General features: G+C 48.6%; 1 protein-coding gene across 6 annotated transcripts; it reads right to left on the bottom strand.

Annotated features, from left to right (window-relative positions):
• Positions 1 to 1,778: 1,778 nt before the first annotated feature.
• On the bottom strand, positions 1,779 to 13,486 carry RBM23 (RNA binding motif protein 23). 6 transcript variants are annotated; one of them, XM_034648422.1, is made up of 15 exons: positions 13,289 to 13,486; positions 8,896 to 9,144; positions 8,153 to 8,228; positions 7,447 to 7,565; positions 6,935 to 6,982; positions 6,629 to 6,802; positions 6,344 to 6,397; positions 6,073 to 6,190; positions 5,825 to 5,977; positions 5,602 to 5,739; positions 5,145 to 5,210; positions 3,478 to 3,673; positions 3,267 to 3,386; positions 3,087 to 3,171; positions 1,779 to 3,005 (listed from the first exon to the last, which is right to left on the bottom strand). In XM_034648422.1, the coding sequence occupies exons 3-15, from the start codon at positions 8,216 to 8,218 to the stop codon at positions 3,002 to 3,004; spliced, it is 1,341 nt and encodes a 446-aa protein (XP_034504313.1). In that variant the 5' UTR covers positions 8,219 to 8,228; positions 8,896 to 9,144; positions 13,289 to 13,486; the 3' UTR covers positions 1,779 to 3,001. The 6 variants fall into 6 exon arrangements, with proteins under 6 accessions (XP_034504313.1, XP_034504314.1, XP_019662275.1 ...); XM_034648423.1 differs by lacking the exon at positions 8,896 to 9,144 and having other exon boundaries at positions 5,825 to 5,929; XM_019806716.2 differs by lacking the exon at positions 8,896 to 9,144 and having other exon boundaries at positions 3,514 to 3,673.
• Positions 13,487 to 14,131: the final 645 nt, after the last annotated feature.

Consider the following 14,131-nt stretch of genomic DNA (forward strand, 5'->3'; position numbering starts at 1 on the left):
CTCATAAGCACCAGGACTAAAGGTTCAAAGGGCAAACCCCTGCTTCCTCTGGTCACTCACATCTGGGGACTGTTGGAGCTGAGGAGGAAGTAGGCAGAAACCCAATTTCAAAAACACGCAAATTTAAAGAACAAGGAGGAAATACCACTGCCTTAGAGAAGACAGGATAGGCTAGAAGTCAAAAGTCAGGTGAACGTCTCCTTTTTAGAACCGAGGACAGCTGGGCAATTCTGCAGAAGAGGGTCTGGGCCAGTCTCCTCTTCCCACACCTGAGCCACTGTGCCCAGGCAACAGAGGCCCAGGAAGGGTTCCTTCACCTTAGGAGGCTGTTTGCTGTCCCCTCCTCTCTACTCCAACCACCCCCAATGGAGGGATGAGTAACTAGAAGGCACTGAGTCACATGTAGCGACTCCAGTGTCACCCACTAGATGCTGTCACCTTATACGGGTGAGGACTAGAGTAGTTGTCTTCGATGTTTCCTCACTTCCAATTCTCTCCCCCCCAGCAAAAGACTGTGTGAGGAACTAAGAAGCGTTGCGGGGAGAACTGAGGTGGAAGAAAACAAAGTGAAGGCAGGCCAAAGTAGGCAGGAATGGGAACGAAAGGAAACCAAGCAGAGACAGGCACCCGTCTGATGGGGGCAGGGAGGTAGGCAAGGCCTGTGGATATTTATAGTTTGGAGGAGTTTAAGACTGCCATGAGGAAGCCTGGTCTCGAGCCTCAGGATAACTAACAAAAATGGTCCACACTACTTTTCAGGATGCATTAGCAGCCAAATCAGTAATTATAGGGGGACTGGGCCCTAGCCAGCTACTACCTAAAAACAATGCGTCCTGCTTCCCTTCTCCCAGGCCCAGAGAGCAAACCAGGACAGGCAAAGGGTGGGGGTGGCGGCAAAGGCAACAGAGCACTGAGGCTGCAGCAGCCTGGGGGAATCAAGAGCTAGTTCTGGGTAGTGGCCTTTTCTGCCACAAGCAGGCACCAAGTACCTAATACTTCAGTGTGAAAAGCAACCCCAGAAGGGAGTATCACCAAAAAACCTTCACTCTGCTTAGGAGTCTGAGAGCTGACAAATTAAAACCTAACAGCAATTATCCATATTTTTAGCATGACAATAAAGTCTTAACATTCTGTTGCCATAGAGACCGGTAGAGAATGGAGGAGTCCCACAGAGCTCTGCCCCTGAACTTCAGACCTTCTTCTCTAGGCTGGTCCCAACACAGTGAGCCACCTTACGGCAGGCCTCTTGTCATAAGCCTTACAAAGCAGGTGGAGATGTGCGCATCCCCTTCCTCAGGGCAATTCCTGGAATACTCAGCATTCTGGAATTCACTGGTCCCAAGCCTGTGTCATCCCAAGCAGAGTCATATATGGAAAGCAAGAGTTGAGGGCAATGACTGAGGAATAGAAGACTTCAGGCCTGGGGAGCCCTGATGTATGACGCCCAAACCCCTCTGGATACTGGACTAGGAGTTCCAGTACAAAGAGGGCCAAAGGCAGGCACAGAGGCTAATGGTAAGACTGGTGAACTTAGCAGGCTTCTCTGGTACTTAAACTCCTCAAGATCACGAAACACCTCTAGCCAAAGGTGCAAAATGTGCTACCGTCACACTGCCATCTGGTGGAAAGACAAGATCTCTCCTTAGGCACAGTGAGCCTGTTACTGTGTCCAGTGACAAGGTAGGTTTGGAAATATTAAGGGGGGGGGAAGGAAATAGTTAAGATGAAGACATACGGAGGAGACCCACGGGGCTGAGAGTATAACGCAGACAGATGGTGAACTCCATCCAGGCATATGCCTTCTGTCCATTTTAATCTCTAAGGAAGGTTAGATAAAACAAAATTAAAATAAAAGGAAAAAACACAAAGGCATTACAAATGTTTTATATCCCTAGAACCATTCACGGTTTTGGCTCATGAGAAGTTATTAACATCAGACACACCAACTGACCGAGACCACACACATATGGGCAGCGGCCACCACGACAGTGGAGCTTGCCTTTCGTACAAAGTTTATATGGATATATGCACATGTATGTCTGTGTATGCATATGTGTGTACACATACACATACATACACACACACACACACGTATTTTATGTACACAGACACGAGGGTATAAAATCCAGTGAAAAGGGCTCACATGTGCCCAGGTAGGGAACAGGAGCAGCTTCATCAGCTGGGGTTGAGCCCACGGTAGAGGCACATGGGAAATGGTAGAGAGTAGCAGCCTCCTCTCCATCCTCCCACCCTGGGCCACAGGAAGGACCTGGGAGGAAGGACAACTACACAAAGGAAGATGGAAGATACTGGAAAGGTATCCCACCTTTCACTAAACTCCTGAAAGCCCTGCCCCTAAGACATCCGAAATGCCTGGCAGGACAGATCATTCTCACACCCCCCAGGAAGATGCTGAGCCCACGGCAGCAGTTCTGGCCCCAAGCTGAGGCCTAAGGCAGGCGTCACAATGCGCATGTCTGCGCCATCTTCCAGGGCGTGTGCAGCAGCAAGCCAGCACCTTCAGGGATCACCCCCCACCCCCCAAAACTCCAAAGTCCTCTTAGACCAGAGCTCTTAAGGGTTTTTTCCTCTACGGACTGTAGGGTAAAGGTATAGGAAGAGGAGAGAGGTTAGTTCCTTCAGTTAATGCCCTATGGCCTTCCCGACAGGGGGGAGGAATCGAGGAATCACTATGAGGTGGCTGGAAAGAGCAATGAAAGCTCATCCCAGAAGATGACACACACGGAGAAACAAGGGATTCCACGTAGGTGCAGATTCTGTCTTCTTCGACTAGTGGCTTTGCTCAGCAGAGTCCATCCCCAATGCAGCCCTGGGCAGGAGCTCTTAAGTCCAAGGGTGGCTCCACTTCCCGCAGAGTCAACGTCCATGCGCTCAGGATGGCTTGGTCCACAAAATGGAGAAGGGGCCGTGAAAAGGTAGACGTGGAGAAGGGAGTGGCAGGACCCAGAGGCACAGGGAGGCAGTGTACTGCGCCACTGACTTACCTATGGCAAGAAAAAGAGGGTCAATAGAAACCTAAAGGAAAGAAAACCAAAGACTAAACTGAGCCAGACCCTGAGACTCACATGGTCTGAGGAGTAAAGAGGCTGGAAAGTTGGAAGCACTGGGAGGCGATTGCCTGGGAGGCAAGGTTCAGGGCCGGACTCAGAGCTGCAACAGAGAGGCACGACGAGTTAGTAGTGAGCACAGAGCATTCCTTCTTTCCAGGGCCCAACCCCTTCTCCCTTCCCCAAGTCCAAGTCTACCAGTCAGAGCCGCAGGGTTCAGGGCCCCCAAGGGAACCGTCCCATTCAGTTGCAAGGCGGCGGCAGCCTGGGCGGCGGCAGCGGCAGCTGCAGCTGTGGTAGGCAGCTGGATTCCGGAGCCTAAAAGGGAAAGAAAAGTTGGTGTTAAGTCCCAACCCGTGATCTAAAATTCCACCCCACGTTCTTTACTCTGCAGAGAAACTCTCTCCACCTTCTGCCAATTTGGCCATGAGCTGCAAACGTCCACCTGCTGATCCTAGATCCAGCTCTTGGTCCCCATCCGGAAAAGTGATGTCTATGCCACCATCCAGTCGCTCGGTCACTTGGCCAACTCTCATAGGTCGACCAGCAAGCTCAAAGCCATTCAGCTGTTCCAGGGCCCGCCGGGCACACTCGGAATCTGAGAACTACAAGAAACCCAGTCCGTGTATCAGTCACCTCCTGGCCGTGGACATGCTCGCCAAGACCCACTACCACTGCCTCGTCCTGCTATCCCAGGAAACTGCATGCTCACTATGGCACAAATCGTTCTGTCCCAGGCAATGTGACCTAAGATCCCTATCCCCCCAAAATATTCATGTGAAAAGGACCTTTTCCAACTGACTCAATGGCAATCACTTTAATCTTCCAGCTCCACTAAGAACCTAATAACGCAAAAAGTCTATTACCTACAGGGTGGTCTACACTTACAGGCTGCTTCACAAATGAGCGTATAAACACAGGTAGGACAGCCTGAGAGTCAAGGTTCCTGGGCTTTTTTAACTTCAGCCCTTAGGACCAGTCAGCTAATTCTCAGTCCAGAAGTAAGAATCGGCCACTCCGGAGCCCAGACGCAGGAGGGCATGCATCCTGGCATGGAGAGCACCCCACCCCTACGCCTCCACCACTGCCGCTGATCAGAGGGCTCAACTGCCCAGCAGCAGCAGCAGAGCAGCCTGGTAGAGAGAAGATTCCAGTCTGCTGTCGAAGTATCAAGGGTATTGATCAAAAAGGCGGCAGCACAAGGGCAAAAAGGCCTCACAAAAGCTTTTCTGCACCTGAGTCATCAAGGAGTTAGAAAAGGTGCTTGCCACTGTGGACACCACAGCTGGCTGTTTCCTCTGGTAGCACCTGCCCTAGGGCCTGACACGTGGTACTGACAATGCCTAGGCGGCTGGTGTAAGTGGCCTGCCTTCACTGGATGCTTCTGAGGTGAGCAATACTCCTGGTGGAACACAGCCTACCTCCCCTCTGCCCTGCAGGCAGCTGTGGGGGGAGTATGCTGCCTGGACTGAACCTACAAAATACCAGCTTCTACGAGACTCTGTGGCTGGCAGCCAGTCCTCAGCCTGGAGTCACACAGGGCTAGAAGAACCAGTTATGGGAACTGGAAGCAATTTTGTTGGGAGTGTCAGGAAAAGGCCTCGCTATTCTCCCTACAGCGGTCTCTGAATATAAAGATACTTCTCAGTGGAGAAACTGCTTCAAATGGGGTAGTGCCAGGAAAACAAAAATCCCTATTCCTGCTCTTATCGTGAAAACATACTAATTCCATGAAGCATGTCTATAAAAGCCCACATCTTACCTCCCTCATACCCCCAACCTTTTAGCTGTAGCCTGAAATCATTTCTATTACCCAAGAGCAAGCTGCGGCACCAGTGAAGCTGGTTGAACTCCTGGACACCCCCATACCAGGGCCACTGGCAGTGTGTAGGAGCAAAGCCAGGATCTCAACCAATGCACTCATCTCAAGGGGCAGAAGGCTAGTCCAAGCTTCAGGCACCAGGGCTTATGGGTCATTTAGACAGTTCCTAAAGGAGGAGGATGAAGCTAAGCTGCAAAATCAGACAAGTGGACAAGCCCACACTGAAATTCAAAAGTTAATGACCACAAACTCACCGTAATGAAACCGTAACCTTTAGAACGGCCTGTATCTGAGTCCTTCATCAGGACAATATTATCGATCTGTAGAAGACGGAGAAATTATTAGCAATCTTTGCGCTAACCCGCACCTTTGATCTTTCCTAACTGTTCTACCCACCTCTAACTTTGTAGCCAACCAATTATAACTCTCCAAATCTCCTCTTTAAAAAGAGACAAAGGCCACCTCTTTCCAAAACACCTTTCCTTACTAATCTTACTGAATCTGGACCCCATTATGATTTCATGATGCCTGATTCATATGCGTACTGAGCACTCTGCATACAAAGATGGAGCCTAATTTTTCCAGCCCAGACCCATCCGCTCATTCTGACTGATGCAGGGGGTTAATCGTGGTCAGACAGAACAATGAGGTACGCTCACTCTCCCCACTTTTTCCAATTCCCTTCCGAGGTTTCCATTACTTTCTACCCACTTTGCCAAAGGGCTCAAAGATGCCCCGGAGCATGTCCTCAGTGATATTGAAGTGCAGGGAGCCCACGTAGAGGCGCATCGGTCCGCTGCTGCCCTTTTGCAGGTTGTTGGCCATGGCTGCCAGTCGGTTTTTCTCAGCCTAAGCGAGGAGGAACCAATGGCTCGTATCCCACACCTCCTCCCGCCGAGCCCATCTTCTCATGTCAGCTTTGCAGCCTGCTCACCTGTGAAGCCTGGACGATGATGGGCACTCCAAGCAGCCGCTGCCCAGTCAGCCCAATGGCCAGAGGCACGGACTGGATTTCACAGAATTCCACGTAGGCAATGCCCTTAGAACGACGGGAGTTCCGATCGGAAATGATTCGGACATCACGAACCTTTCCCGGGCAAGAAAGCAATCCTGAGTTGGGCATAAAGGAGGACGGACAGAAGATAGGCTACATGGAAGAAAGCTAAGGGGGGGGAAGGTTACCTTGCCGACAGCAGAGAAAAAGTCCTCCAGGTCCCGCGGCCGAATGCGGGCAGCTAACTGCATACAGAAAACCGTGCGGGCATCACGCTCCTCGGGACTCAGATTATCAATGGGCTCCCTGAAGAGCGAGTGCAATCTGGTAAGACGCCTGCTCCCGACACATGGTTACTGCTCTCCAGCTCCCCTCAAGTACCACACATTCCTGTATTCTGGCTCGAACGGCTTTCTACTCGTATCTCACGATCCCTGGCGGAGTTCACTATCAACTCACCTCACTGGACTCTTTTCTCTGAAATGAGGACTCTTACTCTGTGCGTACCTGCGCCTACGGAACAGAGAACAACAGATGGAAAATCACGTCATCCGGTTTCACTCACTCATCCAATGCTTGGTCTGCCAGCACCTCATCCCACATGGGAATTGTCCACACCACCCCTGCAGTAACAGGGTCTGTGCCCACCACACCGGGCTGCGAGCACCCGCAGGCAGGAACCACAGCGCACAGGGTTTACCCAGACTCCAACACAAAGGCCATCATATTAGCAAGAGGCGATACCCAGTGGCAAGTGGTGGGCTCCTGTAGCGCACACGGTCCTCACGCCGCCGGTCCCGACTGCGTGACTCACTGCTGTGCCGCCGGTCCCAGCTCCGGCTGCGGTGGCGACGCTGCCGGTCCCGACTTCGACTCCGACTGCTTCTCCGCCTATGCCGGTCCCGGTCCCGACTGCGACTACAGGTGGAAGGCACTACTGAGTTTGCTGCAGGGCAAACCAACCTCTTCTGGCCTTTGAGGGATAGCTCTCCCTGGTATCTTCCCATTTAGAGTAATTCTCAAAACCCAAAAGCCCCCAGAATTACTGACCTGCGCTTTCTATCCCTGCTTTTGCTATGGCTTCGACTCCTCTTCTTCCTGTGAAGGAGGGAACAAATTCTTATTATCAAGGTTTTACTCTCTCCTCAAGGAAAAGAACGACGGAAAGGCCAGGGTTGAACAGCAGTAAAAGACCAAAGGGTCCAAGATGACCTGGCAGGAGTTCACAGTAACACTAGCGTGCACACAACCCTGAACGCTGTCAGCCATCTGAAGTGGCCTCCAAAGCCCAGCAAAAGCTGCTGTTTCCAAATCAGGGGTCCCCTGGCTGTTTTACTCAACTGAAATAGAATGATGCTAGCACAGATCCACAAGTCTTGGCTGCAATGTGAAGACTAGAAGATCATTAAACTAAGTCACCATGATTCCCAGGACCCAGTGGAGCCATCACTAAAAATTAGCAGTCTTACAAGCAACTACCTCTCTGTTCTGGCTGTTTCTCTGATGGACGCAGTTGCCTCCCTTGCCCAAGTCACCGACCCATGTCCTCCTGCCACACTTACTTGCTTGCCTCCCCACTGGCGCTGCTCCCACTGGGGCCACTGGGGCCACTCATGCCAGTACTGCTCGCGCTGGTGTTGCTAGGGCCATCTTTTTTAACTTCTTTCCTCTGCTGTTCATCCTGAGGGGTTTTCCAGGAAAAATGTCACCAGGTACAAAGTGGCAGACATACACATTCCATTAGGCAACAAAAGAACAAGAGTGGACAAAGAAAGCTTATGAAATCAAAGCTCACAATTATCTAGCCAGTTTCTGAGCACCCAGATCTCCTAACAAAGGGAATAATAGAAGGAAGGAAGGAAACCACTCAAAAAGAAGAGATCAGAGTGACAGATTTTGATGTCAAAACTTTAGCTACCCAACATTTGTTCCACTGGCATCTATTTCCCAGGAGAGTGAGAAATTATTTAGGTCTGAGATACACTGACTTTCTACTATGTCACTGAGAGCTATGAGCAAAGCACTTACTCCCAGGACATTCTGCCCCAACCTCCTCCCCCCCTCCCCCCAGCGTTGGGACCTGCTCTGCCAGCATGCCTTTGAGTACGGAAGCCGAAGAGTGGTGCTTACTAAAAACCATGACTTTTATGAATAGCCACGATACAGACTAAACAAGCAGGAAAGAGGATTTACAAAGTGCTGAAACTGATTATCGAGAACTGCTGCTTCTTACTAACCCAATTCCAGGAGTGAGATGGGGAATATTACCTCCTCTTTTTTATAGGGAGCCTCCAGCATGGCCTCAATCACTATATCAAAGTCATCGGACGCCATCGTAGCAGAGCTGAGGAGAGGACACGGATATGTAAGAACCTCATCTTTTTCCTCCCCTTCTGGCATCCCACATTCCCTTCCTTCTTTAAGAAACAGACTTCAGAATATACAGTCTGTTTCTTGAATACCAAAGGGATCTTCCTGGCTGTTGCTTACTCTAGGTTTATTTTTGCACATTTTAAATCTGAACTAGTTTTGCTCTGTGGCTTAGAAAAGGTCAAGTGTCTAGAAGGAAAATAAATATCTAGATAGAAACAAAATACAATACAGACCCTGTCCTATAAAGAGAAAGTGTTGGCATTCAAAATCACTGTTCACTTGACAATGGACACTAGGCCTCCGTTCTACAGTTCAAAATTCTGTATAAATAACTGGTTTAAAGTTAAACCATAGAAATAAGCACATATTTCCAATAAAAAGATAAGGATGCAAGACTAAAAATCAGAACAAGACAAAACAACACCAGAATACAGATCTGCCCTAAGCTCTCCCCCACACAATCATCAATAATTAGGGGACTCATCGCCAAGCATTTCCCGTATAATACCAACTAGAATTCGGGTAACTCAGAAAGATAATGATTAAGACAGGCTTAACCAATTCCATCTTGAAGGCTGTCTAGGCAGGAAGGGTAAGACTTCCTGCCTCCCCACCAAGCTTTCACACCTAGCAATCACCTTTCCCAAGTCTGTCCACCACAGGCCTGTCAAATTAAAAAACAACAACAACAACAACAACAGAAGATATCGGGGCGCCCGGGTAGTTCAGTCGGTTAAGCGTCTGCCTTCTGCTCAGGTCATGATCCCAGGGTCCTGGGAATAGAGCCCCTGCTCGGTTCCTTGCTCAGCGGGAAGCCTGCTTCTCCCTCTCCAAGCCTGCTGTTCCCCGATTGTGCACACACTCATGCTCTGTCAAATAAATAAAATCTTAAAAAAAAAAAAAGAAAAAAGAAAAACAAGGTATCAAACAAAATCAATAGGATAAATTATTTAAAAAAAAACGCTGGTCTGGAATTATCAATATACACGACACGCATGAATCTCAAAATAATAATGCCGAGTGGAAAAAAATAAGACAAAAAGGTACATATATTGTGTGGTTCCATTTTTTTTTTTTTTAAGATTTTATTTTTTTATTTATTTGACAGAGATAGAGACAGCCAGCAAGAGAGGGAACACAAGCAGGGGGAGGGGGAGGAAGAAGCAGGCTCACAGCGGAGGAGCCTGATGTGGGGCTCGATCCCAGAACGCCGGGATCACGCCCTGAGCCGAAGGCAGACGCTTAACCGCTGTGCCACCCAGGCGCCCCTGTGTGGTTCCATTTATAGGAAAAAATTCTAGGAAATGTAAACTAGCCTGTACTGGCAGAAAGCAGATCAGCGGGTTGCCTAGGGACAGGAGGAGGTGGAGAGGGGCTAGGAAGAAAGGATTACAAAAGGGCAGAAGAAACTTGTGCCGGTGATGGTTTCATGGGTGTTTAAACAACAAAACCCATCCAACTGTACACCTTAATGTGTACGGCTTTATTTTATATCAATTATACCTCAATAAAGCTGACCAAAAAACAAAAACAAAAAAATCTCCAACTGATCTGAAAAACTTCGGTGCAAGGAGGCTAATCATAATTGGACTTTCCATACCCACAAGACCTTTGTCCTCTTTAAAGCAGCTAATCCATCATCCAGTGATGCTGTTCTTGTTGCCCTCAGAGCCCATAGACTATTTTGGTGACTTTAGAATAAAACAGGGATATAAAAATAATAACTAATGTAAAATAAGTAATATAAAAATAGGACTAATCACTCCTACAGGACCTAATATTGCTAGGCACTGTACTAAGCCTGTTACAGAGACAAGATTCTTGGAAAGAGCAAAGCAAAAATTACCTGGAGTCAAATTTAAGACTTAAAATGGAAACCAAATCAAAATCAAATAGGTGTGTCTAAGAACCAGAGAACTTGGGGCGCCCAGCAGGCTCAGTAGGTGGAGCTTGTGACTCTTGATCTCAGGGTTGTCCATTCCAGCCCCGTGTTGAGTGTATAAATTACTCAAAAATAAAATCTTAAAATAAAATAAAAAAAAAACCTCAATTGAACTCAATTGTTTATTGTAACACTGTACATTTATTTAACAATCAAAGATGGGGCGCCTGGGTGGCTCAGTCGTTAAGCGTCTGCCTTCAGCTCAGGGCGTCGTGATCCCGGCGTTCTGGGATTGAGCCCCACATCAGGCTCCTCCACTGGGAGCCTGCTTCTTCCTCTCCCACTCCCCCTGCTTGTGTTCCCTCTCTCGCTGGCTGTCTCTCTCTCTCTCTCTCTCTGTCAAATAAATAAAATCTTAAAAATAACAACAACAACAACAACAAAGATAATATATGCTACAAGCAGCTATCAGGTCCAATGCATGATGAAAAAAACCAAGGCTTTGTGAACTGCCCGGAATCACAAAGCTTAAATGGAGGAGATGACTCTTAATGATTAAGGTCTCCTGACCCAAGGTCTAATGTCTTATCAATTCTATCAGGTTACCTCTCTCTCCTGTACTTTATAACTCAGCCTTAAAGAAAATTTTAAAAAGAAGAGTATACAGCAAACCAAGATGTCTAGTTTTTTTTTTTTTTTTTTTAAAGATTTTATTTATTTGACAGAGACAGAGACAGCCAGCGAGAGAGGGAACACAAGCAGGGGGAGTGGGAGAGGAAGAAGCAGGCCCATAGCGGGAAGAGCCTGACGTGGGACTCGATCCCAGAACGCCGGGATCACGCCCTGAGCTGAAGGCAGACGCTTAACCGCTGTGCCACCCAGGCGCCCCTAGTTTTTGTTTTTTTAAGATTTTGCTTTTAAGTAAAATCTACCTCCATCATGATACTCGAACTTACAACTGAGAGCAAGAGTCTCATGCTCTACCGACTGAGACAGCCAGGTGCCCCAAGATGTCTATTTTTATTTTTTATTTTATTTCACTTTTAAGAAGATATTATTTATATATTTGACAGAGAGAAAGAGCACAAGCTGGGAGACAGAGGGAGAGGGAGAAGCAGGCTCCCTGCCTGCGGGGCTCAATCCCATGATCCCGGGATCATGACCTGAGCAGAAGGCAGCCACTTAACCAACTGAGCCACTCAGGCGGCCCCTGAAGATGTCTACTTTTAAATACACAGTCATCTAAGGAATTACTATTCTGAAAGGTTTATCAAAAGCATTAGTCCCATTAGTCCCACCTTATTATGTGGCTTCTAGATATGAAATAGCGTACACTTCAAAATACCAGGAACCAACCTCATTGTAATACATAACTATTTGACCGATTGTGGAAAAATGGTTCTTAAAAATAAAAGGTTTCAATCTACAATTTCTTTTTTTTTTTTTAAAGATTTTATTTATTTGACAGAGAGACAGCCAGAGAGAGAGGGGACACAAGCAGGGGGAGTGGGAGAGGAAGAAGCAGGCTTCCAGTGGAGAAGCCTGATGTGGGGCTCGAACCCAGAATGCCAGGATCACGCCCTGAGCCGAAGGCAGACGCTTAACGACTGAGCCACTCAGGCGCCCCTCAATCTACAATTTCTGATCTTTCCAGTCATTTTGCCTGCCAAGTCTATACAATTTCTTTCTTTTTTTCTCTAAAAGTATTTATTTATTTAAGTAATCTCTACACTCAACATGGGGCTAGAACTCACAACCCCGAGGTCACGAGTCATATGCTCTCCAACTGAGCCAGCCAGATGCCAAGTCTATACAAGTTTTCTAAATGTCATACAGCTCCTCTCTATTTTTTAAAATCTGCTTTTTCCTACCCGAATGAAATCCTTCTGCTTTCAATAACTGCTCTTGGTTGACTGCTAGTACAGGGTAGTAGCAGCTTAACACATGCACAAAAACTTTCGCTCAGGGTGACAAATGAGCCACCACCTACGGAGTGAAGTTTTCACTCAGGTACTCAGAAACGAATGACTCTATTGAACAGGCATACAAAACGTGAGCACATTTTGAAACTTGAAATCTCACTCGGTTTGGTGTATCTTTTCAGATGTCCTAGAAGCAGTAAAGTCCCAAACACCACGCCTTTTCAAGTTGGTAGTTTTCAAACTCTTCCCATGTCCTAAATTAAGGGTCAGAGTCCATCAACCTCACCCACTAAAAAACTACAGAGCCTTCTTTCATCCCTGCTCCAAAAACTGCATTAGCGGTGGGCCCACAATCATGCAAGTGTCTGCACTTTGTCATAGCACAGTCAAGACCCCAACAAGCACTTAGGCCTCACTGCTGAAGGGACAAAAGAGAGAAGAACCACTGTTAGCTCAGTTCAGGCAAAATTCACCACCTGCTGAGTCCCAAGGGGTGATGGATCCAGTCACAGAGCTGGGCACAAACATCACCAGACTGAAAGCAGCTTGCTTACAGGAACAGGAGAAAGGTAAAATACATTCTCCATGCTATGTAACAAGCCAAGGCTACACTGTAAAAAAATGCTCTTACAGGTAACCGATTCGCACCGTCCCTGCGAGGGCCAGTGTCCCAATGCTAAAGCTTCACATGTGGCCTCACTATACTCCTGTACCGCCACGGAACGTGCGGTCAAAAAAAAGGAACCAGGGAAAAGCCCAGAGGCCAACACAATGAACAGGAGTCTTCCAGAGCCTGAAGATTGAGAAATAAGTCTCAGTACCCTAGCCTCTCTTGGAGTGGTGGCACTAAGAGCTGAAAACCCATCCTGCCAGCCCTCTCAAACCGCGGTGGGTCGATGCTCCCCCCATCCCCGCCCCGGTACTGGCGACCCTAAACGTCAGGGCTTCGGGGACCTGGAAAGACATCGGTCACTGGGATCCTTGAGACAGCATCTTCATCTTTAGGAAATATAAGCACGACGGTGCCGATTCCTGAAGTCATGCCAGCAGGCTACACTGAGGGAACGAACACTTCCAGACCAAAGTAAACAAAAATATTTTCTTAAAAGTTTGCCTCATTCTGCTCTTGACGCCATTTTCTGCCTGTGACGTCAGGGGGAGGCGCCGTGCGGCAACGTCACGCATTGGTGACGTCGCGGGGGGGGACCGGGTTTCGGGGTTTCTCACCAGTTCCGGGTCCCCGCAGGGGGGGGTCCCGGTTTCCGCCGTTCCTTTGGGTGTGTTGGGGGCGCGAAGCTCGGCTATCTTCCAGAGTCTCAGCAATAAAAGCAGCACTACAGTCGGAGCTACTCGTCTTCCCGCAAAATGGCGGCAGCTCCGCCGTCTTCCAGAACTTTCCCCAATCTGCGCAGGCGCCGAAACATTCAGGCGGTGGAACTACTCTCACTGGTTTCGCGGCAACAGTCCAAAGTACAGATTTTCATTGGCCAAAACCCTAGGCATGGGTGGAGCCAAGCTCAAATGTTTCTTAGCAACCATCAAGTTCCCATCGATTGGCTAACCTCTCCGAGAGTGGAAGCGTCCTCAGGCGGCCGCCCATTGCTCTCTCATTGGCTAGGTGACACGCGGGAGGCGGAGAACGCGGGCAAAGAACCAGCGAGGACTCTCCAGCCCAACTCCTGGCTCCAGGTGACTAAGCCAACGCCGTGGGCGGAGCCAACGAGGAGGTACAATTGACTTCTTTGCTACTCTCTACTCCTGATTTCCTCGGAGGGTTACGTGTCCTGCTTAGCCGCGACAGCCTCGGGGAGAGCCCCTTCATTTGTTTCACGTCAGGAAGGATGCTATACCGGACATCCCCATTCTGAGCACGATGTCTACACAGCCCTCCCAACTATCTCCTGCCCTCAGTGCTTGGGCCCCGGGAAACACAAGTCTTGCCACATATTTATTTGTCTTTCACACTCTGTCTTATGGCCATTGCCTGGTCCCACAGCCAGGTCCCACAGCCACACCTTCCATTGCAAAAGTAAAGTTGTAAGTTTCTTAGGTGACTCCTTGGGTGCAGCA

The sequence above is a fragment of the Ailuropoda melanoleuca genome, chromosome 20, assembly GCF_002007445.2.
Source record: "Ailuropoda melanoleuca isolate Jingjing chromosome 20, ASM200744v2, whole genome shotgun sequence".
Classification (NCBI taxonomy): Eukaryota; Metazoa; Chordata; class Mammalia; order Carnivora; family Ursidae; genus Ailuropoda; species Ailuropoda melanoleuca.